At 46.3% G+C, this 27,336-nt stretch overlaps 1 protein-coding gene and 2 long non-coding RNA genes across 4 annotated transcripts; 2 read left to right on the top strand and 1 right to left on the bottom strand.

Moving 5' to 3' along the window:
* The first annotated feature begins 4,332 nt into the window (after positions 1-4,332).
* On the top strand, positions 4,333-15,268 carry CD2 (CD2 molecule). Of its 2 annotated transcripts, none has more exons than XM_015879498.2 (5): positions 4,333-4,644; positions 7,907-8,200; positions 10,029-10,271; positions 11,754-11,873; positions 14,255-15,268. In XM_015879498.2, the coding sequence occupies exons 1-5, from the start codon at positions 4,584-4,586 to the stop codon at positions 14,458-14,460; spliced, it is 924 nt and encodes a 307-aa protein (XP_015734984.1). In that variant the 5' UTR covers positions 4,333-4,583; the 3' UTR covers positions 14,461-15,268. The 2 variants fall into 2 exon arrangements, with proteins under 2 accessions (XP_015734984.1, XP_015734992.1); XM_015879506.2 differs by lacking the exon at positions 4,333-4,644 and adding an exon at positions 4,688-7,285.
* Positions 11,872-15,999, bottom strand: LOC116654213. Its single transcript, XR_004309249.1, has 3 exons — positions 15,901-15,999; positions 12,222-12,305; positions 11,872-12,135 (listed from the first exon to the last, which is right to left on the bottom strand). It is a non-coding gene; the product is annotated as an uncharacterized LOC116654213 (long non-coding RNA).
* Positions 16,000-16,092: 93 nt separating this feature from the next.
* Positions 16,093-26,987, top strand: LOC107321974. The gene is made up of 3 exons (XR_001558738.2): positions 16,093-16,180; positions 22,720-22,790; positions 26,788-26,987. It is a non-coding gene; the product is annotated as an uncharacterized LOC107321974 (long non-coding RNA).
* The last annotated feature ends 349 nt before the right edge of the window (positions 26,988-27,336 follow it).

Consider the following 27,336-nt stretch of genomic DNA (forward strand, 5'->3'; position numbering starts at 1 on the left):
ATACCAGTATGCATTCCAGTGAAAGCTTTTTTTTGTTGCTGTGGTGGGCCTCGGATTTCTCCTCTGAAAGAGGAGCTGAACCTGCACTAATGGGACATGGGATAGCAGGGATGGGGTTCAGCATCATGGGTAAGGAGAGAGCCAGCTGTCCAGCAGTCAGTCTGGATTCACACACTGAGGGTCTGAGGTTCTTTAATTCAGATGGTTTAGTTTTTGATGAGGGGCTTTGCTTGCTTACCTGTTGTTGGAAATACAAAGGTTTGTTATTTGACAAATACAAATAAGGATTTATAGCTTTCTCTGTGCATGGTCTGCTTGGGCTGCAGTGCATGGAGTGGTCTGGCTGCCTGGAATGTAAGGGAAGCTTCTTGCTGAAGCTGTCAGGCGGACAACACTTGTCTCTTAACCATGTTAATGTGTGAGGTGCTTCTTTCCTTTTGACTCGCACAAGTGAAAGAGGGGGCTGATGTATTGCATCGATAGACATGCTGTGAAAAGCCTCAGCTTGCCTCTGCTTCCCCAGCATTAAACCAAGAACTTCCTCTGCCTGCTTCAGTAAGATCATAAAACCCAGAAATTCTCAGAAATGCATTGACACAGCACCTTAGCCTTTACCCCTGCCTGCTGACAACAGGAACAGTGGGTATAAGCAACCAGAAACATGTCAGCTTGGTGCCTGTGCTTTCCTGTGCTGTGGTAAAGGCCAGGTAATTCTGTGCTGAGTCTGCTTGGTGCTTGGAGCATGATGGAACAAGGTAACCTGTCCTGCTGTCCCTGCGCTATGAGGAGTTGCCCCCCATCTACCCACCATGAGCAGCTGTGTAAAGGAGCTCACTCAGGCCCAACTGACAGGTCACTCAGATGTTTCTGAGAGGTTTCCATTTTAATGCCCTGGTGGCAAAGGCCAGGTTTCCTTGTGTGTAAGTACAGGGCTGTATAAGGGTTTTTGCTTGCCATCATCACTCCACCATTTAAGAAACGGTCACATTTGACAGCAATTTTGGGACCCATGTTGACAGTTCAGAAGGTACAAATCCAGGGTCTCCTGGGAAGATGAGCATCTCATGCCTGCATACATGCCTCCCAGTCACTGCACCAGTGGGACAAATCCTTATAATGACTGTAGCTTAACAAGCTGTGCTGATGACTTGTGTTCAAAGTTCAGACCTTTCTTTGTGTGTGGACCTGTGTGAAGGCTGTTCAGGGCCCATCTTAGAAATAAATGCCTTTGGTGTTGAATTACATTACCCATTTGATAGTGCTCAGTCTCCTGGCTCACCTCTCATCCTCCCAGCTACCTGTACTGGACTGTCTCTCACTCTCTCCAGGGTTATAATAGCAGTATAAAATAAAACATTGTACAAAGCATCAAATGCATATTTAAGCATTTGTTAAGCTGATGGCTTCCGGAGAGTGTCACATCTTGTCTGAAACATTACTTACTTAGATGATCATGTCTTTTCTGAATGTATTTCTAAGAACAACTTCTCTTCTGTCCCCCTTGGCGTACATTACCATGTCTGTATTATAGCAAACCTGCTAGCAACTGTAGCATCACTTTCACATTGAGCTCAAAGTCTGTCAGCAGAGAAACGTCATCTCTGTACCTGTCAAGTAAGATCAACTGAGCCAGGCAATGGACAACTCCCTGAAGCTGGGCAAATGAATGCTTATCTGTACCTGGTTGGTCCATCACCTCTCTGGTGACTAAGGAACATACTGTAGTTAAGACATGGTGAGCCTCCTCCTCTACTCTGCCCTGGGGAGGCTGCATCTGGGCTACTGTGTCTGGTTCTGGGCTTCCCAGTTCAAGAAAGACAAAGAACTGCTGGAGAGAGTCCAGCAGGCCTGGAAGGGCCACAAAGATGATGAGTGACCTGGAGCATCTCCTGTATGAGGGAAGGCTGAGAGACCTGGGGTTGTTCAGCCTGGAGGAAGCAAGGCTTATCGCTGTTTGTAAACATCTAAATTGCAGGAGTCATTGGGTGGGGCCAAGCTGTTTTCAGTGGTGCCCAGTTACAGAAAAAGGGGAAATTGGAGCACTCAGGCATGAACGTCTATTAACTTATCACTAGGTTAAAGAATTAGAGGTGGGAACATCTACATATCATCTCTTGAGATGTTGCCTTCAGATGTGTGGGAGTCTCTCTCCTTTCTGTGGAAATGTTAAGTATGATGCTTACATTCCCTGAGAGGAAACTGGTTAGTGTGCTACAAAGAAATGAAGAGTAGAAAACAGAGCAAGCAACATAAGCACTTTGTGGCTTTTGCAGTGGAAACAATACCGCAAAGGCAGCAGTGGCTGCAAAGAAGCACCCCATTGTAATGAGGCTGCATTTGGCCCTCACATTTGCTGCACGTCAGAAGATGGAGATTTTTAGCAATATGATGGCCAAGAACCCATCACCATAAGCAGGATGACAGGCCTAGCTGAAGATGAAACCAGCACTGCAGCACTGGGAGGCATCTCCTTTTCTGGCCATGACCTGCTTTTCTATCTGGCTCTTGTTTAGCCCAGCAGTGTCACCTCCTGTGTAACGAGTGGGAGAGAGGCTTTCAGCTGCAAGTGGAAGAGCTCACAGGAGATAACAGACCATGGTTCTTTCCATGCCTGGTAGACTTAGCCTCAACCCACCCATCATGACTTAGATGTGCCATGGTGCCCAGCACTTCTACACAGCAGCTTCTGTTTGTAGTCCTGCAGCGCAGGAAAGCAGTGCAACCGAATCCATCTATGGGTCTTAAGGAAGGGGAAGGATGTTTTGTTGTACAGAATCTCTGAACAAGTTGGTTTTGTGCACACACACACACACAGCTCTTCACAGACACCCACACCCCCTGTTGCTTCTGTGATGTACAGCAACAAGGGGCATTGTTGCATCAATCTCAGTTTCTCTCATAGGTTTCTACTGTTCCACAGCAGCCTTACACAGAGAGCATGGCAGCACCATGGCTCTGTCTGTGCCCAAAGCAATGGGACAGCCCCTGAATCAGCATGTTTGTAGTAAGAGCGTGTTGACAAGGAGCAGGGGCCTGATGGAAGTGGGAGGTGGCTTTGGGAAAAATATAAGCCAAATATATTACAATGTTAAGCAGAGTATGGACATTGGTTTTGACATGTCAGAGCCTTCTCTTGTCCTGCTCAATGAACCCAGCAAGAAATGCAGGAGGGATGAGGATGTGCTTACTGCATTTACCCCAAATCCTGTTGGTGCTCTGTCTGGAAGTCCCTGAAGCTGGTGCTGCCAGGACAGACTGCTTGCCTCTGGGCATCTCCCATGCCCTCAGTCTGGTTTCCTCCACAGAGGGTAGAAGTCAAGCACAAAACCATCTTGCTGCCGTTGCTTCCTCTCGTTTCATGTTTGTCTCCATCACGTGTTCTTTGTAAGTAAACAACAAAGAGAAGGAATAACAGCTATGTAGGGAATATAATGTGGGGATTAGTAATACTGACTGTGGCCTTAGTGCTTTTTCCATTGGGTATTTCCATTTTGTTCCTTTTGTGCAAACAGCAGTGTTTTTTAGCAGCTGAAGGGTCATTAAAACGATGACAAAGCTGGAGAAAGGGAAGGGTCTTAGAAAACCTTCCTATAATGTCAAGGAAAGAGAATCACATAAATTAATGAGAAACATTTATCTAATATTGTGCATTTCTTGTGCCGTATCTTTTCTTTTGTCTTCTTTCTTGGCTTCCATTAGCAATAAAAATCTGGAAGATCTCAGTGGCCACTACTGCAAAGGGATTGTGCTGAGATGACAATTCAAAATCCTCCCCACACCATCTGTTTCATGTTGGAAACCGAAATAAAGGATTTATTAGCTTCTCACATGGTTTTGGACCTAATTCCCATCCCTCCTCCCATCTTCCTTCCTCACAGTCTTTCCAACATCAGCCAGCTTTGGAGCTAGTTTCTGGATAGAGCAAGGCAGTGTTTTTCATGTTTTCATGCTGTTCCAAGCCCACTCTTCTTCCATGGCTCACTTGGACGGATGGCCATGCCTACGGGACACCCACGTGTGGCAGTGGGCCAGCCCCTTTGCAGATCAGACACTGATGTGAAGCTGATCTAATACTTTCCAAGGGAACTATGTCTCCTTTGCACATGCTGCCCAGAAGCCATCAGTTTCTGTTCCCCACTTGGGGAACTGGGCTTATTGTCCCCTCTTTGCTGAGGGGGACACAGGGGAGCAGGAGGGCTCACACCACCCCTGCCCCAAAGGAGCATCTATCCCATAAATGAAATAACATGGATAGTGGAGCTGAACTCTTTCGGTGGACATTGGACAATAGCCCTGTCTGGCCCTCAAGCTGAGTGGGCAGGCCTCAGGGGTTGGGGGGGTGCATTTGTCATGCTGTCCCTATCACAACACGTTTCCCCATCCTGACAGAGCACAGCCTTCAGGAGGTGCTGCTGCTGCTGCTGTGGGTGTCCGGTGAGAAACAAGAAGTGCTCGGGTGCAGACGGGAGGTTGGGAGGAGGGCACAGGCTGTGCGAGCAGGGCTGCTGCTTTCAGATGAAAAGCCTTTCACATGCTGGGAGCTGCCTTTGATAAGGCGGAACTGGGATTTTTGGATCCTGAAAATGAACTTTGGGAGGATTTTCCTAGTCAAGTGCTTGCTGCTTTTGTTTCCCAAAGCAAAATGTAAGTCTTCATTACGATCTTCAACCTTTTTTTCTGTGTGTGTGTGCTGCTGTTGTTAAAATTGCCTTTAAACAATTTACAACTTGGTGGGATGTTACTGATGAGAAACTAGTTCCATTTTCCCAGTGGTGGGTGATGTGCCTGGAGAGTCTCTGGGTTGTGGATATTATTACTTGATTTCATTTTCATCCAGAAGAGGAGGGCAAGACCTGAATTTCCAATTTCTATTGTAACAGTAAGCTGTAAACAGCTCTGGTTTTAAGTTAATGAGCTTTAGTTTGACACGTGTGTAACAAGAAATATCAGCATGCAGTTTTCTCTCTGCCCTTGAGGTAGCTCGTACTACATTAGTGATCTACTTCATGGTGCATTGTGCAGAGCCATTATCACATGTAATTACCTTTTCTTATCAGTGATGAGCAAATCTCCTGAATGTGCAAATTATATTCTTCCCTAAATATTAAGAGGAAGCGTGTTACATCTCAGTGTTATCAGTGGAGCTCAAGGAGCCCAGGATGTGAGAACAGTAAGCAAATGCCTACTTACATTTTGTACATCGCTGCTCTCATTTTTAAAGTATTAATCTAAAAACTTAATTAAGGTGTCTCCTTCTCTCTAATCTATGAGTTAACAGCACATCTATGCACAGATAATTTTTTTTCCTGTTCATTCCACTGAAGATTGATTGTATTTTTTTAATTCCAGAACAAAATTAATTGGCAAGTAAGGAATTTCTGTTCGGTATGTGATGCATTTCTTCCCAAACAGAAATGAAGTTCATTCCCTTGAATGGAAAATGGGTTTCAGATTTACCTGAAGCAGAGAAACAGAAGATTCCTTACTTACTCTAAAGTTACTTTTCAGAGCTTTTTCTTGTTTTGACTTTTCCTTGTGGCTGCAAATGGTCTACGCTGCCAGCTCTGATCTTTCTGCCCCTTGAAGAGCATTTCAGCTGACATTAGCAGAACTGCCATTTACTCAGCTAAACACATTTGTAGTATCACCTGTGTGGAATCCACTGCTTTCCATGGGATCTCCATAGGGATGTGTCCTTAGAGATGCCACTGGATTTTCCCTGAAAACTTAGATCTTTTTCTCCATACTTCTGGATAGAAAATGCAAATGTGCATATCTGTTACACAAAGGTATCCTGTTCCTAGCTCTAAATGCCTCCTTGTGATGGAGCAGACAGGTACTGGAACTCAACCATTTGGGTACAACCCATAGGACCATCTCTGTGGAAGATTAGCTGCTGCCCAGATTGACAGCATGGCTTCAGAATGTGTCATTTGGTGCATCAAATACCTCATGTGATACTGAACTGAGAACCTCGCCTTAGGCTGGGGTGGAAACACTTTAGTATTCATTTTCTTGTTGCAGAGGCAAAATACTTTAACTCCTCAGTTATCTCTAATGTTATTAGTTTGCTGAAACAGCAACTGGATTTCAGTTGCCACTGTAGTTTATCATTGTGGACTAATGGATTATATGCTGCAGTGAAGGACTGTAAAAAGTTCACAAGCACAGTTTCTATGTCTGCAGGAAAAAGTGCTTGAAATCTGTCAAGTTAGAGCAGAATCAGCTCTGTCTGGTATTTGGGAGGAAACCCCCCACCTTCCCATCAGTTTTATCCTATAATGGAAGAGGAATGGATATGGATAATGAACAGTGAAAGAAGTTGCAGTTCAGAATGAAAGTTTTTAGTAATGAATATATTCCACCTTACATTTGTTAGTGCTTTTTAACATCTTCTACAACTTTTCCACTGGCAGCTGGGATGCAGGCATTGCTGCACTGAGGTGAAATCTCTGGATGTGTACCACAAGAACCATGTAGATGTGGCACTGAGGGACATGGGTTAGTGAGTATGGTGGGGACAGGTGATCCTAGTGTTCTTTTCCAACCTTAATGACCATATGATTCTATGAGAGAACATGTCCCCAGAAGCATGATTCCCCAGAGCTGCTGTGCATTGCTTTCCTCTCACCTATTTTGCAGAGGACAATCAAAGGGCACTTGTCAGGAGAAAAGTCTTTGTTTTTTGACTTCACTTATCTCCCAGCATCACCAGTGCCTGATAAGCTCGCAGGCTGTGGTTAGCTGTTTGTTTCTCGTCGCTTTCCCATACTGTGATGCTGTGATAGAAACATGGGGTAAATGCACTGTGGAGCAGCACTGTGACTTACAGACCTGTGTCTTCCTCCAGTTTGATGTCATGTACTCACTTCTTGACACAGACACCTCTTACAGGCCACTGTTTTTATCATTGTTGCCATCACCGTTGCTGCTGAAGTGACCCCATGATCCAGGACCTCCATAAGCTTGCTGCTTGCAGTAATGATGACATCAGTGTCTGCTCTGCACATCAGCCCGTGCCAAGAGCTAAGCCCACTCAAATGACCTTATTTGCAGGAAGAGTGAATGTAGTGGAAATGCTGAGTTAGGGCTTGAACCAGCAATTGAGCACCTGATGGGTGCTCAACCCAAGGGATCTCAGGTGCAAGCAATGTACCTGAGTGACCAGAAGGGGTGAAGGCAGGGTCTACCCCTTTCCAGACCTCATTTAAGTGTTGGAAATGGAGATAAGAAAATCTCATCTGGAGGTATCTGCCTACTTGAGGACTTTAAAGGTTTTCTAATGGTAAGTAGTTCATTTTTCTGTGTCTGCTGCCATTGTGTCTGAGTGGATCCTCACTAGCCTGGGATCTTGCTGCTCTGCTGTCGTTGTTGTGCTTTCCATCATTTTACAGTGAAGTCCACAAGCAATCAAAAATCTCAGCATTCAAAATCACAATGAATAGCTCACCCAGATGATAAAGCCTGCTTTTGTGAATGTGACTTTCAGATTCCTCAGAATTAATTTGAGTACTAGTGAGTTAATAAACAATCAAGGAGAGTTTTGAAGTAGTGGAAAGACGTGAAATGAGGCTTAGAGTGAGTGGCTAGAAAATGAAAACCCTTTGGATCATGGTACTAGGTATTAGGAAGGAAGTATTTACTGTGAGGCTGGTGAGACACCAGAACAGTCTGGTAAGGTTGTGGATGTACCCTCCTAAGAAGCATTCAGGACTTGGCTGGTTGGGGCTTTGAACAACTTGCTCTACTGGGTAATATCCCTATCTTTTCCAGGGGGTTGGAACTAGATGATCTTAAAGGTCCCTTCCAACCCAAAGCATTCTTTGATTCTATGGCTATGGTTGTTGAGCAGGCAGTAAGGACTGTTTGGGATGAACTGACTGATGGATTGTGCTTCCTTTCATAGGCACCAGTACCGTAAATATTTACAAGACAGTGAATGAGACAGCTCTACTCAGTTTCACTGCTGAAAACATGCATGAGACAGTGTGGAGCAGAGACAACGAGAGGCTGCTTCAAATAAAAGACAAAAAAATTCAATATTATGTGGAGAAGATGCAGTGTAGATGCAAAGTGCTCCTCAATGGGACTCTCCGAATAGAGCGGCTGGTGAAAGAAGACAGTGGGATATACAAGGTGTCTGCTTATGACAAGAAGGGAAAGCTGAAGGCAGATGAAACAATAGAGCTCATTGTTTTGGGTGAGTTTCTGCTATCTCCATACCAATCCAGGGGTCTGTGCTCTTTGTTGGAAGCCTTCATTGTAAACTGCCTGCAGATTAAGGAAGGGGCCTTATTTATGTTTTAAGGCAGTGAGCTGTCATTGGGGTTACCTGGGTTTAATGCCAGGTTAAGGTGATAGACTGCAAGTTAACTATGTGCTGTGTCAATTCCCTACTCTGCAGCAGAGATCTTGCCTTACTGCTGTGGAAAGAAAACACTTTAGTAACTGTTGGGTGCTAGTATCAATTGTCATCCAGTTTACACAGTGCTACTGGAGTTGAAAAGACAGCTGCTCTGAAGAGAAAGAAATAATTGAGGTGGTGACACCATCACACACTAACATGACCTGGACTTCAGTGTTTCCACTGGGGCTTTCTTCCAAAAGATGCTCTACAACTTGCAGAAGGGGAGTAAGTTAATGAGGGAAGGGAGGTGCCTTTCCTTGTTATAATGTGCACCTAGGCTTCATTTGCTACAGACAGCTCTTAATGGCTTTAAAACCTATGCTATTTATATCTGATGCTGCCTACAGCTGGAGGTGGCCCTAGTTTGTGGTTGTTCACCTCATTTAGAAGTTGGAATAGAGCTTTTTTCCATCAGATGCCTCTGTCAGTTTTCTGTGGTTGAGAAAAGTCCTGTGAGCCTCCTCTGCTTCAATATCTGTCATCAGTGACGGAGATTCCAGCACCAAAACATAACTAGTTGCTTGTAGGGCACAGAGAGATAGAAATTGGCTCTTTCTTTCATAGCCTTCTTGGAGCCGAGTGCTCTGTTTTGTTCTGTTTTCTGTTGTGATGAGCTTTTGTATTGTGGCTGTCATGCAAGCTGAGTGCCTTTGGCAATGCATAAAGCATTGTAAGTGGCTGTTCTGTCTTGAAGGAAATTTCTTCTGATGGGTACAGGCAGAGCTAATTGCATTTGTACCAGAACACTGGGGCAGGAGTTAGGGGGCTCTCTCCAGCCTCCCTTATCCACATCCTCTGCCTGAAAACACCACTTCCTCCAATGACCACGAGCCAGGCAAAGCCTGGAGATCATCTGGCCGTGTCATGCAGTTCTGTGCCAGAGTGCTTTTAGATGGTCTGCAGATCCATTTGAGCTCCATACTGGGGGCTTCTGCCCAAATTATTCAAGTAAGTTATAAAATGAGTGGAAAAATTCCACTCAGAGCAGTAAAACAGTGGCACAGGCTGCCTGGGGAGGTGGTGGAGTCACTGACCCAGGAGATATTCAAGAACCGTGTGATGTGGCAGTGAGGGATGTGGTTAGTAGGCACAGTGAGAATACATCAGTGGTTGGACCGAGTGATCTTTATGGTCATTTCTAATCTTAATGATTCTGTCCCTTCAGGTTGTGCTTAGTATGGTTAAGTACCTGGAAGTCAAATGCCCTTATGATGTTAGCTACAAATGTTTCTATTCAGAAGAAGAATGGAGGATAAAAATCAGTTTTCAAATTGTGGCAATGCTGCAGTGAAAATGGGCTCCAGAATAGATATAATGTAGTTACTCTTGCTGGCACAAACGGTCCCACTTTGTTTGAGGAAGAAATGCTTTCTAAGGAGTTGAGGGGAAAATGGAAAGAGACAAAAGGATCCTAAGTGTGTTAGGATGAAAATGTAGGCTAATAGATGGCATTTCTTTAACTGCTGTGTTGCTTCTACAGTGAAGTCTGATTTGTTCTTCATTCTTCTCTGGTCTCGTTAGCTGGTGCTACTCCCATACTGCAATTCCCTTCTCTGTGTCACAATGGAGATTTTCAAAAGGAGAAACATTGTCAGATCTGCCTATTCCTTATCTTTTTCAGAGCCTGTTCCTCAGCCAGTCCTCAATGCTGAATGTATTAATAAAACCCTGTTTGTGAAATGTGCGGTGAAGAAGATGACTGTGGACCAAGTGTTTACGATAGAATTGGCTCATGATAAAATCAATAAATCCCAAACGAATGTTACAGAGGTGGAATTTACTACTCGACACAGTGGAAGATACAGATGTATTGTTCAGAACAAAGTCAGCAAAAAAACAACTGAGAAGGAAATCAAGTGTCAGGGTAAGAAGCCTACTTTTGCCAGAATCAGCTAGGGCTCACTTTACATAGTTGTCTATCTGTGGGGTTGATTTGGAAGCCAGAAGCAGCCATGGTTCCCTGTATACAATAATGTGAGTCTACTGCTGATGCTGAATTTTGATTGCATACAGCAGTCTGTGTGAGGCAGAAAATATCTTACTGCTTTCAGGGTATTTGCTCTTGATTTATACCCTTATGGTGGGGAAAGCTACTTGTATGTTATTTTCTTCCTCTCCATGCTTGTACCTATGAAGGTGATGGTTGTCTGCTACCAATGGATATGCATGGTTGTTCTCAAAAGGGGAAAAATGAGCTACTTGGACTCCCAAGGTTGCCTGGAAGTCAGGAAGGAGATCGTGGAGAAGTTAGCAAGCCCTGGGACTATGTGACTCGGATGAGCATAGCTCAAGTGTTCAATGGATTTCCTTACGTCATTTGTGGTTTTATCTGCCACCTTGAGTATTGATCTTTAGTGGACAAGACAGCTTAAGATGGGATTGAGCTTGTCAAAGTCTTCATATAGACATGAGTCTGCCAGAGCTCACCATGTGGTCAGCTGGGAGAAGCAGGTATTGAAGGGGAAAATATACAGCACTTGTTTCAGCTGCTGGTCTTGCATTGGGAAGAGCTGAGTGTACTTGTTTCCATTTACTCTCAGGGAGCAGCCCAGGCTTATGATGGTTTTTATAATGTAGGTGTACATTTTGACTTCAGTCTTGTGACTCTTGCCCTTTCTGTGCATGCTGAGGTGGCACCAGCAGAGTCTCCTCTTGAGCTTTGCTTCAGGAAGCAAAGGAAAGGCCCATTTCTAAGGGACTGAGCTCCCTAACACCTGTGCTTAGACATGAACACCCAAGGCAGGAGGTGATGAAGGAAAGTCAATCTGGCAAAACTTAGCTGGTCTAATACAGAGTGCTCACATAAATCTTTGCTCACTGAACAAATCAAACTCCCATTTGAGGATGTGGGATATTTGGTGTTTGTTGGTTTTTTTGGTTTTTTTGGGGTTTTTTTATTTATTTATTTATTTTTTTTAATTTTCACTATTTTTAATTTGCATATAGCTAAAAATTGAAGTGGAAGTACAAAAATGATATGAGACAAACTGTTCTGTGTGTGCAGCCCAGATGAAGTACTTAGAAAGTTTATTTCTGCTAGGTGTTGAGCACTGCCTGGACAATTGTTACCCTTAAATGTGTTTATTGCAGGAGCAGACCAGTTGTGATAATTTAAGAGGATATAACATGCACAAGTGCGCTGGTTTCTGCAAGGAAGTTCCTGTGGTATTGTTCCATACCACAGTGTGAGAACTGACAACTTTTTTTCCGTGTACAGAGAAAGGACAGGGTGGGTTCTCTCACCAGTGCTGCTTTCATATTCAATGGCAGAACAATACCAAACTCTACGTTGATGTTACACAAGTCATGTCTTCTCCTCTAACATCCTCTTTATTCTCTTAACTAGGCCAGCTGGACCTCTATCGCATCTCATGCATAGCAGGAGGTGCGCTGTTCTTCGTTGTCTTTGTGATTTTGCTTATTTATTGCATCAGGAAGAAGAAAGCAGATAGGCTTGAAGATGATGGTAAGTGTTCAAAGGCTTTAAACTCTCTCCAGCCACCTAATATCCTAGAGGTTCTTCTTGACAGCTTCCCTGTGAGCAGGAGCAAGAGCTTATCTTGAGCGTGTAGTGAACCTCAGCGCATCAGCTGCTATTGTCAGTCTTGGTTTCAGACATACACTTTGAACAAAAGGCTTTTTGTTCTCAAGCCCTTCTGTTTATCTATGTAGAAAGAACTGGTGTTCTAATCCTTTGCCAAGGCCACCTGTCATGAACATCCATGGGGCTAAACATACAAATAAGTATGTAAGTAGATTTTTTTTCAGTAAAAGTATATAGTATAAAATTAGGATCTCTGATGTTGTTAGTCACCTTTGGAAAAACATCACATAAGGAGAGAGCAAGAACTCATCTTTTATGGGGGTCTCCTCAAGCAACTCCTGGTGCGTTTTCTCTCTGCAAAACAATGTAGTTGGCATATCAACACTGGAGGTCCAGTCTGAGGCACTTAAAAAGTCTTTGGGCAAAGTTCTCATCTGTTGTCCAGAATTCAAACCTCATTAAGAAAATATGCTGCCAGAGTCATCTCTCAGTGCAGGCTCTGTCTTGATAGAAGACTGTATGGGAAATTGTTAATCACAGCCTGAACCTCTGATTAATCAGATGAGGCAAGTGTTGGGTCAGCTGTGGGAGCACAGGTGAGAGTAATTGAGCTGTGCTCCCAGAAGGGGTGGAGCTTGACTCCGCCTCCTCTAGACCTCATTTAAGGGCTGACCACCACTGAGGCAGCTTCTCTTGGAGACTGCTCGTCGGTGGAGGTTGCCTCAGTGGTTCCCAGCAGACCGAAGGCTTCCATATGGGTGAGTTTTTCCTGTAAATAACCTTTTGGGTATTTACAACTACCATCTTTTCATTATTATTGCTGTACAAAGCCTTACCTGGGATTGCAGTTTGCTTATTGCTGCTGGTTTGGGTGGGCAGAGGATGCTGAGCTGATGCTCAGGAAAAGTTGGTTGGCCCACTCAGAAGCTCAAGTATGAGGGAGATCATCCTGTTGCCAGAGCAGCATGTTGGTGTTGAAGGCTTGGTTCCAAGTCTTATACCCACATACTGTGTCAGACGTGCTGTATGATCTTCAGTAGCAGCTAGGCTCTGTGTGAGTGCTTGAACTACAAAATGTGAGAACAAGCCCCTTTGCACAGCAGTATGTGTCAAAGTAAAAAGGGTAATGTTTGAAAGAAACTCAAGCTGATACCTCAAAGGTGCATGTGGTCAGTCTGATGGCAAGGGTTAGCATGATGCTTTCCATGGCTGAGAGTAGAACTTCAGTGTGGGTACCTCATCATGGCCCCCTCACTTCCTATGAAGTTATCACCACAGAAAATCAGCAGGTGTTCTCCTTGTCTTTTAGGAGAGCTCATAACAGTGCACCCACAGAATGTTGTCTTAGAAGACTTGGCACATCTCATGAGCAAAATGCCAGCATGAGCAAAGCCACTAGAATTTTGCCTTACACTATGGCTGTTCTTGATGTTCCTTGTCAAGGGAGTAGTTGATCCCATTCATATTGACAGCACCTCCTCAGTTTTTGGGCCTGGATTCAAGAAAGAGAAATCTGGGATGATAAGAACTAAAATAAGGTGGCTGGCCTCTTTGAAACAGCTTGAGCGTAAGGTTATTTCAGCTCCCCAAGGGGTACATTTCTCAATACCTAAGATAAAGTGACTGCCATATCACAAATGATGAGTTAATGATCAAAAGTGAGATGGCATGAATTTAATTCTACCTACTGGGAAATTCATGCTGGGATTCCAGGTCCCAGGAAACCTTCATGGCAGACAGTGGCAGATCAGGGCTTTTGTGTTGCTGCCTGTGGTTGTGTCCTATTTCATAGAATCATGGAACATCTGGGGCTGGAGGGGATCTTAAATCCCACTTAGTCCCAAACCCTGCTATGGGCAGGGCTGCCCCCTACCAGCTCAGGCTGCCCAGGGCCCCACCGAATCTGGCTTTCAGGGATGGGGCACCACAGCTTCTTCAGGCAGCCTATGCCAGTGCCTCACTGCCCTCTGAGTGTGTCCTCCAAAAGACAGAGAAGCTCAGGCTGAGAGCGTCTATCAGTGACCAGAGAAGGCTGTAGTGTCTTCAGGTGCATTGGCCTCAGCTTTGGGGCTGCTGCAAAACTCTGAGTGCTGCCTGAGTGTGTGGGTGGCAGTGACTTTGGTTGTTTGTTGGAGTAGCAGGACAGTGACAGTGGCTGTGCAGGTAAGACCTATATGGTTGTTTTTTTATAATTACATGGTGTTCCAAACTGTCTTCCCTCGCTGTTGGACTTCAGTAAGAATTTTTGCCTCCTGCTTAGATGTAAGTAGGTGCCTGACCACTGGGGCCTCCTGTCTTTGCAGATGAGGAAAGGATGCAGATCCACCAGGTGGACACAGAGATGGCAATGCGAAAGCTCCCTCAAACACCATCTAACCCTAACCCCCAGCGGACCTGTGTGCATCAGAGGCCTCTGCCACAGCCACATGCACAGCAGCGAGCAGTGCCCCCACAGCCTAGGCCACGCACCCAGCTGCCGGCTCCAAGCCAGCTGAGAGAGAGGCACTGAACACCCGTCCTGGGGGATGGAGGGCTCTTTCTTATGGAAGAAGAAACCTTACAACAGTCCAGAACTCCTCCTACACAGGCTTGTGTAGCGCTCTGCTCTGGAGTTGCAGAAGATGAGAGAGAGCATCAAGTAACTGGAGTTGAAGAGACACAGTGGAGGAAGCTGAAGAAAGACCTGGGGCCTTTTTTCTTCAAGTGACTCTATGTGAAGACACATGCATCTTTCTGTGGTTCACTTTTTATTGCACTGCATTGTTGTCTTGCTTTCTGGATGAGTTATATCAAAAAGTGAAAGCCTGAGACAACGTGGATTTGTAGATGTTACCTCTTTTTGTCATATAGCTTTTCATTTGCTTTTTGTGCATTAGAACAGCCCTCTGATTTCAGCACTAGATGCATGGTCTCCTAAACATAATTATTATTTGTATCTAATCACTGGTTTGATGTTGAAAGACTTGGTGCTGTCCAACACAGAGGACAATAAACTGAAAGGAGATGTGACAGACTTGAAGCATGCATGTGTGAAAAATGTAAGGGGGAAGGAGTATATCCTTCATTTTTTTCTACCACTTTCCCTATAGATCTGTTTGCCTAGTCAGGTAGTTTGTTGTTTTTATTGTCACAGAACAGATCTTGATATATATGGGTTCCTGAAATCAGTATTTCAAACTGCCAAGCAGCCTCCTTAACAATGCTATTGTCTGAATTGCCATGGCTTCTATCACCAGGTCACTTATCTGATGACAAGTGACCATGCTCCCTGATGTTGCTGGTAAGCACCTCATGGTTGCTGTTACCGGCTGATTACAGAGAACTACTGAGAGGCCTCACTCTCCCAAAGGTGGAGGTGTGCACCTGGACTGCAGAAACTATTCCTGCATCACTTTCCATGTTCTGGATGAACACTCCTTGCTCCTCTGGCCTTTGGGAATGTTCACAACTGGCTCTATCAGATGGCTGAGGAGCTGAGAGAGGACATTCCTTCTTGGAGCAGTGTCTGCTAAACTGGTCCATCTGGTCCATCAGAGATGGAGAAGGGGAGAGTTGTGAGAGTCACAGAGCACAAGATGTCCAGACAGTATGTTGTTGCAATTGGTAGAAGGATGTGGGGTATTCCTCTCAGAGCTGACTTAAATAGCCTTCTTTAAGGCAGTTAAATAGCCTTCTTTTTGTTTCTCCTCAGAAATGTGACTGTTTTTATCCTCTGATATGAGGGTGGGGAAGTCACTTGTCAGGAAGAGGAGGGGGTCTCAATCACTTTGAGCTCCAGGATGGGCACAGTGATGGGAGGGTTACTTGTTCTTGCCTTAGCCTTCTGCAGCTTGTTTTAGGGTTTTTACTGCTTAAAATTGCGTTTGGTAAACATTTCATGGTTTACTTTGTAATATAAGCTGTGTCCCTGCAGTGAATGAATAAAGATAATGAGGGCTTCAGCTCATACCTGTGCTGGGATCCTGTTGAAATCTCCCTTTGGTACAGAGAAGAGAAAAACACTCTGGTCTGTGAGCCACAGGAACTTGGATGCAGAAGGTGTCACAGATCCCTGGGAGGTACTGTCTGTTATGTATTGACCCTTCTTATGACATCACTGCCACGGTGCCTTCTGTGCCATGGGCTAAACAAAGCTGCAGCAGTGCTTTCGAGGTGTTCCTTTGCCGTGACACTTGCTCAGCTTCAGTTGTGTTGGCTAGGCTGAGGGACCTCGTGCTTCTGGTTACATGGTAGGCATCTGTAACTCTGTTCCTTATGTCTGGTGTCTCTTTTCAGCCCATGGGGATGGTTGTGTGGAGCTTGAGGCACAGCCAAACAGCTGTGCTAGCAGCTCCCTGGTAAGCAGCCCTGCAAAACTGCCAGCTACTCTTGCAGTCTGGTGCCTGTGCTCGTAGCTGTGCTCCTGCTCTGCAGTTGACCTCTCCTTGAAGTACCCTGCTAGCCTGAGAGTCTTCTGCCTGATTCCTCTTGCTGGTTTCTGGATTACTAGGCAGGGAAGTTCTCTGCTGTGATTCTAGCTGCAGCAGACATTGGTGCTTCAGGGTTTGGTTTCAAATCCTCATTTGCTTCCTCAGCCAAGAGAGCCATAGTACCGCATTCAGCCTGAGGGTGGGCAGCATTCCATGTTCTGTCCCCTTAACACACTAAACAGCTGTGGGCAGCTGAGGCAGTGTGAGGGGATGCTGTCCCAGTGGTGGGGCATGTTGGTTCTTTAGGCAAGGGATTGCAGCAGGAAGCCAACTTTTCTGAGTGGGAGGCAAGAAGCTTTTCTGCTCTTGGCTACAAAACTGGGTGAAGCTCTACCCATGAGGCCAGGCTCCAAACCATGCTGTGACCCTCCTGGGCTGCATCAAAAGAAGCGTGGCCAACAGGTTGAAGGAGGTGATCATGCTCTTCAAATAATTTCAATCCTAAAATGAAATTTTGAGCCTGTAAAATGCCAGGTAGGAGACTGTGGCTTGTAAATGTCTTTCTTTGGCATGCTTTTAAAAATAATACCATGGGGGAAAAGGCATCCCTCATATTCTGCATCAGATCCTCAGGCTCTGATATGAAGATCAACCTTAGCTGGGACTGTCTTGCCCATCAGCCCTCTATTCTGATAAATAAGACTTCTGTTCTTCAGCTGTGCTGAAACCTTGCAGCAGGCTCAAGAAATGCTGAATTTGTCTTTGAAACTGTCTTTGAAACACTCCTCTGTGGAGTGTGCCATGGATGACAGGTCAGAGGAAAGCACAACTTGGTAGGCAAAGCTCCACAAATACTACTTGCAAGTGCTGGCCGTGCAAGTGGGATGTCAGAGATGTGGACAAAACAAGGACAAAGAAATGCCTCAAGCTGATGTTTGGTTTCTGCCTTCTGTTGTAAGTAGCACCAGCCTCAATACCACTCCCTGTCACCTCATACACTTTTGATCTTGTGATATTGTTAGATGGTGTTTGCATTTCAGAGGCACTGGAGACAGGTTTTAAGGCAGCAGGAAGAGAGAACCCCACAACAAAGAAGCCTTCTGTGCAGCAGCACTCAGTGGCCATATTTCCCATGAACTTTCTCTGCCTGTGTTCTAAGAGAAGGAAGGCATTTCACACCACTGCCCTTCCACACAAATACCCACTTTCACTCCAAGCCCTTCTTGCTGTCCCAGGCTGGGTCAGCAGGCACAAGGGGACTGTGGGGTACAAGTAACAACTCAGAAACCAAACAGCCTGGGAGCAGCTTGATGTGCATCCCTGAGCCTCCTGCTCCCTGGTGAGGTGGGACAGGCAGCGAGGCCCCGTATGGGAAATTGTTAATCGCAGCCTGAACCTCTGATTAATCAGCTGAGGCAAGTGTTGGCTCAGCTGTGGGAGCACAGGTGAGAGTAATTGAGCTGTGCTCCCGGAAGGGGTGGAGCTTGACTCCACCTCCTCTGGACCTCATTTAAGGGCTGACCACCACTAAGGCAGCATCTCTTGGAGATTGCTCCCTGGTGGAGATTGTCTCAGCATTTCCCAGTGAAGGCATCCATATGGGTGAGTTTTTTGCTATAAATAATCTTGAATATCTGTTACCATCTTTGTACCATTCCACCTTACAGGCCCTCAAGCTGGGACACCAGGGCCTGCTGCTGAATGTTGCATGTGCTGGGACTTCTGTGGTTAAGTCCCGAACTCAGACACATCCCTCTTCCTCTGCCAGATGTGAGGTGAGGTTTCCCAACAAAAAAGGGAACGAAATGGAGATGTGAAGCTTTGTTAATGAGTTTCTATGTATGGCATCACTGTAGCTATCTTTTTCCAGTCTCCTGGAGGTGTTACAGCTGTTCAGCAAACCACCTGAGGGAGCTGTGTCTCTGAGAATGGCTTTATGGCTGTGGGCATGCAAGGCTGATGGGCATGCAAGGCTGGGGTGACTGCAAGGCTGATGTGCTGCAGGCATTCTTTGTACTAAATCACTAATTTTATGTGGCTTTGCTGTGATTTCAGTAGCCAGTGCAAGCAAATCACTGAATGAGGATGTGGCTCCTGTTGCAGGGGAACTGTCCATATCTCAAGCCCAAAATTCAAACAGAAAACCTCTGATGCCTTTTGCTAAGCTTACAGTTTCTAGACTGTTTCTTGTTTTAGCCATTTGAAAAAGAAGAGCTTAACCAAAAGCCAGCCACCACAAAGAGGAACTGAGCAACATAAAGTCTTAAAAAAACACTGGAAGGAAGGAAATGTGTCTGTACAGAAAGTGACTCGAAAGGAGCCTTTAGGCTCAACAGTGGAAATTCTGCATGTTGAAGGAGCTGTGGGGAATCGAAGGTTCTCCAAAGAAAGGTCTGTTTGATAACCTATTGTCTCTGTGAGGTTAAGGCACTGGGGTTGGCCTGGGGTGGAAGGGAAGGGTGCTGGAAGATCATGTAACGAAAAGCAGTTCAGCTTTAGAAAAGCCACCAAACTGCTGAAGTGCCACAGGTGATGCCAGGGTTAGAGGAGGTGTCAAGAAGAGAGGAGAAGCATTTCAAAATGGCAGACAAGGAAGAAGCCAGTGAGTCCCCTTTGTCTCAAAGCATTTGTGCTAGAGAAGAACAGTGACAGAGCACCTGAGGCAAGCGCAGCCTTGATGTCTTATCTAAAGATGAAAAACTGCACTGCTTCTGTTGGGCACCAAAGCAGCTGTCTCAACTCACTCAACATCTGTGTGCACATTATTGTAATGAGAACTGTTAGTCCTTTCCCTCTCCAGAAGCTTTTAAGGATGGGTGCTTCCAAAGCCCTTATAAGATACAGTTCAGAAGAATGGTTTACAGGCCTAGGCTGATCAGATAAGAAACAAAAGCTCTGCTTCTCTGAGATATATATATATATATTTAAAAAAAAAAAAAAAAAGCAACTGCAGTAGCTACATGGGATGAAATAAATGATACAGATGGTGCTTTTCTGTGGGATGGCTGCAGCTCAGCCCAGCATTACAGAAAACACAGGTCAGCTGTGGGCTGAAGCTGGGGACAGGCATAGTGGCGTGAGCCTGACAGACTTGCCCAATCTCTCACACTGGGCCTTGGCTGCTCAGCATCTTCTCTCAGCATCTTCTTTCAGCATCAAGCATTGTGCAGTGTGTGAGGAGCAATCAGGTGTTCTCATGTAGCCGTCTTGGAAGCAGACACTTGTCTGCAAAGCCGTGTGGCAACCAGCCCATAGATCTCTGCCATGTGGCAGCATAGGCGAAGTGTGCTCGAGGACCCACAGGGTAAGCTGGTAGATACAAACCAGAGTAGGCCAGGATTGATGCCCTCACTGATCTAATCTAAGTTTCCCTTCCTTTAGTTCAAAATCATCCCCCTTTGTCCTACTGCTGTCTCCCTGTGTGGAAAGTTAGTTTCCCTCATGTTTATAAAATCCCTTTCAGTGCAGGAAGGCTGCAATGAGATCTAACTACAGCCTGGAGCTGAGAGGAAGGGATGGGGGGGGGGGGGGGGGGGGGGGGGGGGGGGGGGATTGGCTTTTGTGCACAAGGTGTGGGATTTTGACTGCCCTCTCACAGTGGTGGCCAGGGCTTCTTCATCTTAGGTGGTGAGTGGCATGTCAGGAGGGAGGGACACAAGATCCAGACCCAGGCTTGAAGGGCAATTAGCCCATTGTTACTCAGGGAATGAATCACTGCTTGGACTCACCAGGGGTGAAGGGAAATTTGTGGGCTGGCCATATAGGGGTGCCTTGTTTAAGCCCAGAACCTTCTAGCCAGCTTCTGGTGTGTACCTCTAGGCAGGGAGTGTAGGGTGCAACCTTTATCTACTGTGCAGCTCCCATACAAAGCCTTGTCCTTGGTCCAAGCTGCTAAACTGTGCTCTTAGCCATCTTCAGAGGTGAGAGGTGGAGGCAAGAGGTGCTGGCAGCATCACGCTTGATGCTGTGGGTGCACACCATGTGTGGGTGCTGTCACCTAGTGGGGCAGTGGGAGTGTGGCACAGCTGGGGCTCTGCTCTTTCCCTGCCTGACATCAGTTACTACTTTCTGTTCACAATCTGCTACAAGCAGGTCCCTGTTTCCTTTCCCACCTTGTCGCTACTCAGGCACATACTGCCACTTACACAGCAGGAGGCAAACCTCCCTGCTGGAGGCCCTAAGCTTTCCTGCAGGGCATGGGGAGATGACTAGTCTTCAGGAAGGCAAAGGCTTTGTGAGAGGAGCAGTGCTTGAAGGCATTCCAGGCCTTCCAGTTCAAGGTGGAGCAGGGCTGTGCAGTTCATCTTTCTTTCTTTCTTACCACTAATGGTTCATCCCATAAATGCCTTGTTCCTTGTACAGAAAATCCAGCACTCTGCTACAAGAGCTGGAACATGAGCCACAATCCAAGCAGTGAAACAGCTTCCCTGATGGGAAACATCGGTCTGGTTTTGTTTTTAAGGATGTGAGGGTTTCTTAGTTGTGTTCTAAATAGTTGGACTAGGTTGAAATCCTTCACCTTTCTGTCTCTGGAATACCGGCTTATGCACAAGGGAGAGTAATCTTGGCTGTTGTCCATAAGGAGGCATGGTTATGAAGGCATGTGTCTCTGCAGGCCTTATTTCTGCAGTCCTTCTCTGTCCTTTCCCAGTAGTTCCTCACTTTTTTTCTTTCTCTTAAAGGGGATAAACCCGCAGGTTACATCTGCTTAAGTACATTAAGTGTTTGGTTTCCAAAAGACTCCTAGCTTAATTTTTTTCTTATTCTCTTCTGCTGTGTAAAGAGCTCCCGTGCCTGGACGAGATGTGAGGAGAAACCTCAAAAAGGCCACAAGAGGGCACCTGGAAACAACGTTTTTGTGCCTCATGGCTGCGTCTGTTCTTGGGTTCTTCCCTCTCCTTTTTTTTTTTATTTCTTCTTTTTTCTTTACACAGACACTGAGAGCCTTTTTCCTCTTCCTGCGACCTTGCAGCTTTGTGGCAGGAAAGATGAGCACAAAGCCAGACGCTGTGTGCAGGCAGCAATGGGCTGCCCCCCCAACCGTTCCCCCCGCTGCCCCGTATGCTCTGCCTGCTCTGAGCCCCTGTTGCACACAGGCACATGCCTGCAGGGAGCAATGTTCCTGTCTTCAAAATACACGCGTGCATGCAAGTGCATTGCAGCCATACAGCAAAAGCAGGAATTCTAGCAGCAAACCCTGTCATGTTTGGTGTTTTTTTTTCCTGAAAAGCTCCATGCAACATGCAGATTTCAGTGAAGCAACACCTGTGTGCAAGCCACAGTTGGGGGCTCAGAGGAAAGAAAGAAAACCCCATCTCAGTAAGCAAGAACATCATGCTAAAAGCAGCACCAGGCTTGGCTGTCTTTTTGAGACGCCGCTGCACGCTGGCTCTGTTTGAGCTGATGCTGGTTGAATGTGGCTGCTTGAAAAGCTTCATCTTCAGAAAGCTGAAGGCATTGTGCCAGAGATCCCGCGCGTCAGGCTTCAAACCCAAGCTGTCAGGATTGGGAAATTTACAGAGCTCAGCTGCACCAAGGGACAGCTGGGTGCAACACCAATCTAATCCAGATTATAAAGCTCCTGGGGTTTGCTCAGAAGGAATTTTGATGCGTGCAGTTGCAGCATGGCACCCCTGCTGCAATTCTTTTCTGGGAGTGTGAGCATCCCTGGTCTTTCCCCATCTCACGTGTGCAGATGTGTGCTCCTTTCATCATTTCCTCTTTGCTTCTCATGGGAGCTTGCAGATTCAAGCATGAAATCTGTACAAACAAATGCTTTTTACATGTTATACTGTGCGAGTGTGTTGTATACACTTATGCTGTAATTGAATCACTTCCTTGCAGCTCCCTTCCTCGTGTGAGCATCCTACTCTCCTGGTCAATGCATGTGCGCAATAAACATTTCATGCCATCCAGCTGTGCCCAAATAACCCACATACAACTCACACTTGGATGTACGTTTTTAATCACAGAGGCACTGAGTGCTCTGTAATAAATTAATACTAAAGGCTGCGTGCTTACAGCCACCCTTCCCATAGTCTATACAATGCTGAGTATAAATAGACATGCTGTCTTCCTTACACGGGCACACAAGCACACACTTACTTTCCTTCCTTCAGAACTGAAGAATCATTAAGGCTGGAAAAGATCACTAAGGTCTGACCACCGGCCCATCCCCACCATGCCCACTATCCACATTCCTCAGTGCTTCTTGAACACCTCCAGGGACAGTGACTCCACCACAAGTGGTGGGGTGCCTGAGCTGAGCTGCACATGGAGAAGGTCCCTGCTCTAGAGAAAGGGCATTAGCTCATGCCGGCCTTCAGCTGCTTTCCCATCTGTGTTCTGCTTTTCAATAGGGGCTTCCTGCTATTCAGTGTAAGTCTGCACAGGATGGAGTCCATGGAGAAGTGCTGGGGCAGAACTGAAGGTATGTGTTCTGTGTGGTATTAGCCTGGTGCAGTAATGGTTTCTGTTTTCATACCTTGCGAGCTATCCTGGAGTGGTGGACAGTAACAAGAGCCAAGTGCCTCTGTTCCACTCTTCTATCTGCACTGATCCCCAGTTGCACTCCTGTGTTGCTAGGGGCCCTGCTGAGGCAGGATAAATGCTGATACAGCTGAAAGGGTTCCTGTTTCTGGAATGCTGACTGTGGTGTGGGAGCCCAGTGTTTGTGGGTGCCTCTTTGGCCTTGCTGGAGGAAGCAAGTCCAGGCCCTGTGGTGACGCTGGGTTTAGAGCCCTAAACCAAACATATACTATTTGCTTTTTTTTTTTAACCTTTTTTATTTAATCTTTTCTGCTAAGATAAGAAACAAGGCAGGAAATGATGTCCAGCAGCTGTATTTCCCACCCCACCAGGTCTCCTCAGCAGCCCACCTCACTGGGGCAGTAGTGCTTTTGCTCTCACCACTTTCTTCCCTCTTCTCATCCCTTGTGGTATGTCGTGACAGAGTTACATGTAAAGGAGCTGAAGTTTGTGTGAGTTGCTTTATTTCACAGCAAGCTCTCTTCACTGCTCAGCTAGGAGGTGGCAGCTGATGCTGGTGTGATGAGAGCCCCTCCAGTTCTGCTGCTCCATTTGCTCCATGCAAGGCATTCCCAGCCAGACCAAAGACTAAAGCCAAATGTGTCTTGGGTGCAATAGAGTAATGGCTCCAGGTCTCTGGTGTCTTGCTGAGCTGGAGACCTCTGGGCATAGACCCAGCACAGCGTTAGTGGAAAATTGGTGCAGCCACCAGAAGGTCGGTAGGAAACACGTGAGCAAGGATGGAGCCAGCTGCTCTGCGTGGGAAGGCAAATGGTTGGCCCAGAGGATGTGGAGGAGAGAGACAAGCCAGAGCTGGAGTGTGCTGCTTGTTCTGATGGCCAGGAAGATGAGTGGCTAGGACTGGATGTGGGTGAATGGCACGGGGCCATGTGTTTGAAGAGTGACCTATGTGCTGTAGATGTCAGCTCTTGTGGAAAGAGTGTTGGAAACCTCCTGACCCAGGGAAGCTGACTGTGTGGTGTGTTTCTTTACACAAGCCTGCTGTCACCTGGGGTTTTGCCTTCGTAGGGAAAGGCACAAATCCTGTAAATGGGGCCTTAACTCAATCTGATGTGCAGCCTTTTGAGCTGGCTCTGTGCCACATAGAAATGTCCAGGCTGCCCGAGCAGAGAAAATCTCTTCTGTACATCCCTTCACATCCTAGGCAGGTGATTCAGGTCGCAAAGGTCATTTCAAAACACTGTGTACGTGCTGAGGTCTGGGCTGGCTGTGGCTGTAGGGACTGCAACATGTTGTGGAGCAGAGAGACTTATTGGTGCCTGTGGGGAGGCTACAGCTCTTTAGTCTCGAAATCAGCTGGCCTCTGCATCTAGGGATAATCTGAACTTGTATGCTGACAGCCCTCCCTCATTCTGCTACTGCAGCCTTGTGACTTAAAGCAAAGAGCAAGGCAGCATCCTCTTTGTAAAGTGAGCTGAAATGGTCCATTTTTTCCTTAGAAGTTTCTGGGTGACCAGTTGTGTTAACACAGCTGCAGCTGTGTCTCTGCAGGGATGTTGTTTTCTAAGCAGAAACCCAGAACAATTCCCTCAAAGATTCACTGAGGATAAAAGTGATTATGCTGGGTGGAACAGCTTTATTGCTTGAGTGATGCTTTGGCTCCAACCTCTTCCTTCCAAACTGGAGAATCACAGGACCACAGTTTCATTAAGGTGGGAAGGGGTCCCTTGAGGGTAACTTAGTTCAAACCCAGAGCAGCCCCCAAACAAAGCAGAAGGATGATGAAGTATCATTGTGTTCCTGTGGAGACAAACTTTGGAAAGCAGTCTTGGCTCACCAGGACTCAGTGGGTCTTTAGCTGTACTGTGAGCAGGGCTGGAATTTCAAACCATCTCTGGATCTCTTCCAGACTCATGAGTGCTCTACAAAGAAGTGGTCCTGATTTGAGCGTGACCCTTCTCTTTGCCATGGATAACACTGCTGATTCCCTGTTGCACCCCCGACAGGAGGTGTATCCCTTCATGCAGAAGGGCAACACATTTGTTGTCCCTTTTCTGGATGTCTAAGCACGTGCTCCTGGGGTTCCAAACCCTCCCCCAGACCTCCCAGGTTTGCATGAGTTTGCAACTGTGCTTCCTGCTACTGATCAGTCTGGGTGTACGAGGAGAACAAATGTTGGATGCTATTTAGTGCTTCAGTCAGGTCATGCCGCAGTCAGGAAGTGTGATGTTTGGTAATGGAGAACACATGGGCTCACTTGCAAACACCCTCACTTGCTCTACCCTGGCTTCCCTGTCTGTAAAATGATAATAACTTAGAGCTTGAATGATGAGTTGTGGGGCTGGCTTTGCTAACAAGGATTTGTTGGTGCTTGCATGGAGGCCACAGCTTTTGGGGTTTTCTCAGGAAATCTGTTTCTCACAGACCTCCTTCATCTGGAGGGGGAGGAAGGAACACATTTTAGTCAGAGGATGGTGTGGTGCTGCAGAAGCTGTGGATGTCCCATCTCCAGAGGCATTCAAGGCTGGGTTGGATGGGACTTGAACAGCCTGAGCTGGTAGGGAGCAGCCCTGCCATTGCTGGCATGTGATGGCCACCCTACAGCCCCTGTGTTGACTGCACCTGATGAAAGATCATTCCCATCTGGGGGTGTTGGTTTCACTAACCATGTAGCTGTTTGTGAGTTTCTCACCACTGGCACAGAAAGCCAGCACCTCCCACACAGCTGTCCTTGCACATGTGTGCACTATAACAAGCATCAGCTGACTCCAAGAGCAGCAGCAGTGAAAGAAGTCCCTGCAGATATGAACATTTCCCAAGATAGCAACATAAAGAATCAGGGGGTACTTCGTTATCTTTTCCTCCTCCAACTTCTCTCTCCCTCTCTCATTTTTTTTTCCTTTTTTTCCTTAATCAAGGCTCGTTATTCCGCCTTTAGGGAAACCATTACTTATCTTGATCTTAGAGCTGTGTAATTTTTTGGGGTTTTGTTTGTTTGTTTTTTAAATCATTTTCTGTACTGATCTTTTTAGGGCAGAGGGAATGAGAAGTCTTTAGAGAAGATATGTAAGGCTCCCAACTCCTCCCCTTTGTCCTTTTCCTCCAGGGCACTTTGTCCTCACTCCTCCATCCCTCATCTTGGCACTGGCTTCTGGGGGAAAGGAGGCCAACTCTGGCCTGTCTCCTAACTGACAAGCTCTGCTCCTCCCTACATTGTTTCATATTTTCTTGGCCTCTTTTCTCCTGTTGAGCCTAATGCAGGGATGAGCTCATGGTGTTTCAAGAGTGGAAGACTGTGCCCTGTAGCACAGAGGATCCTCCTCAGTCCCCTGGGGTTGTGTGGGGTCTTCCTGGTACCCAAGGCTGCCAGAGAAGCAAGGTAGTTGGGCTGCACAGCCAAACAGTGACGTTTGGTGACAATGAGACCCTGACCAATGTTTCAGTATCCCAAAACCCTGTAAGAATGAGCAGCTTCTGGAAATGCTGAACAAGGAGTTCTTGAAAAGAAGTTGTCCCTAAAACACTTGCTCCCACCATGCAGACAGAAACCAAAAAGCTGAGAGATCTCCCAGGGCCACAGTACCAAAAAGCGGTGTCCCTTGCAGCCTGCCATGGGGCTGGGACTTTGTGGGTATGATGGCCAGTCCAGGGCTTCGTCATGGCAGCCCTGAATGGAAGCCTGTCAGAGCTGAGCAAAGCAACTCACCAGTAAATGAAGTGGTGTTTTTCCAGGGAAATTTTTGCTCAGCAGAAACTACGTGTCTGCATCTGATATGGGCTCCGTAAGTGGCCATTAGCTTGTTGTGGATGAGAGCAACGTAATTGAATTTAAGGAAAAGGTTTAAGAGGAAATAAACTTTTCCTTTTGCATAGAGTTTCCTACTTGCTTTTTTTTTTTTTCTTCTCTCTTTCCGGTTGATAACTGCAAATGTCAATAGGTTTCAGTTAATATGTGGAGATAAAAGTAAGAACAAAGAGAGAGAAAATGAGAAGGAGAACTGGGGATGTCCATCTTCACTAGAGCTGGGCGTATGTAGCAATAAACGTTCACAAAATGTGCTTGTGAATAAAACATGCAGACTGTCTTCCTCAGTGATTGTGACCCATTTTATTTCCAAACACTCGGTTGGAAAAACGTTCTGCCCACAAAGATGCTCACGAAAGCAAGCTATCTCTTGGAGTAATGTGAATAAATATAATTGAACGCTCACGCTGGCATTATTCTCAGAGCCATTTTGAAGAGCCCTATCAGTTGCACGATAGGCTCGTGGAACAATTTGGAGTGATTGCAAATAACTTGCAGCTAGGAGAGGACATTTTTTCTGTGTGTGAAGCACGGCCTCTGGCTGGAAGTGATGCAGTGTGACTTACGTGACCACTGGCATACAGCGAAGTGGGGCTGGGGGGGGGATGTTTTCAGCGATGGGGTCCCAATGAAGCCGTATGCTAAAATGCCTCTACACCAGCTACTTGTCAGAGCCATCCAA

The sequence above is a fragment of the Coturnix japonica genome, chromosome 1, assembly GCF_001577835.2.
Source record: "Coturnix japonica isolate 7356 chromosome 1, Coturnix japonica 2.1, whole genome shotgun sequence".
NCBI classification, from domain to species: domain Eukaryota; kingdom Metazoa; phylum Chordata; class Aves; order Galliformes; family Phasianidae; genus Coturnix; species Coturnix japonica.

Bases quoted from the DNA above. Each gene is read 5' to 3' on its own strand.
- CD2 (XM_015879498.2), top strand. From the start codon at position 4,584: ATGAACTTTGGGAGGATTTTCCTAGTCAAGTGCTTGCTGCTTTTGTTT. The intron at 10,272-11,753 runs GTAAGAAGCCTA...TCTCTTAACTAG, and splicing joins GAAGGAAATCAAGTGTCAGG to GCCAGCTGGACCTCTATCGC. The intron at 11,874-14,254 runs GTAAGTGTTCAA...CTGTCTTTGCAG, and splicing joins AGATAGGCTTGAAGATGATG to ATGAGGAAAGGATGCAGATC.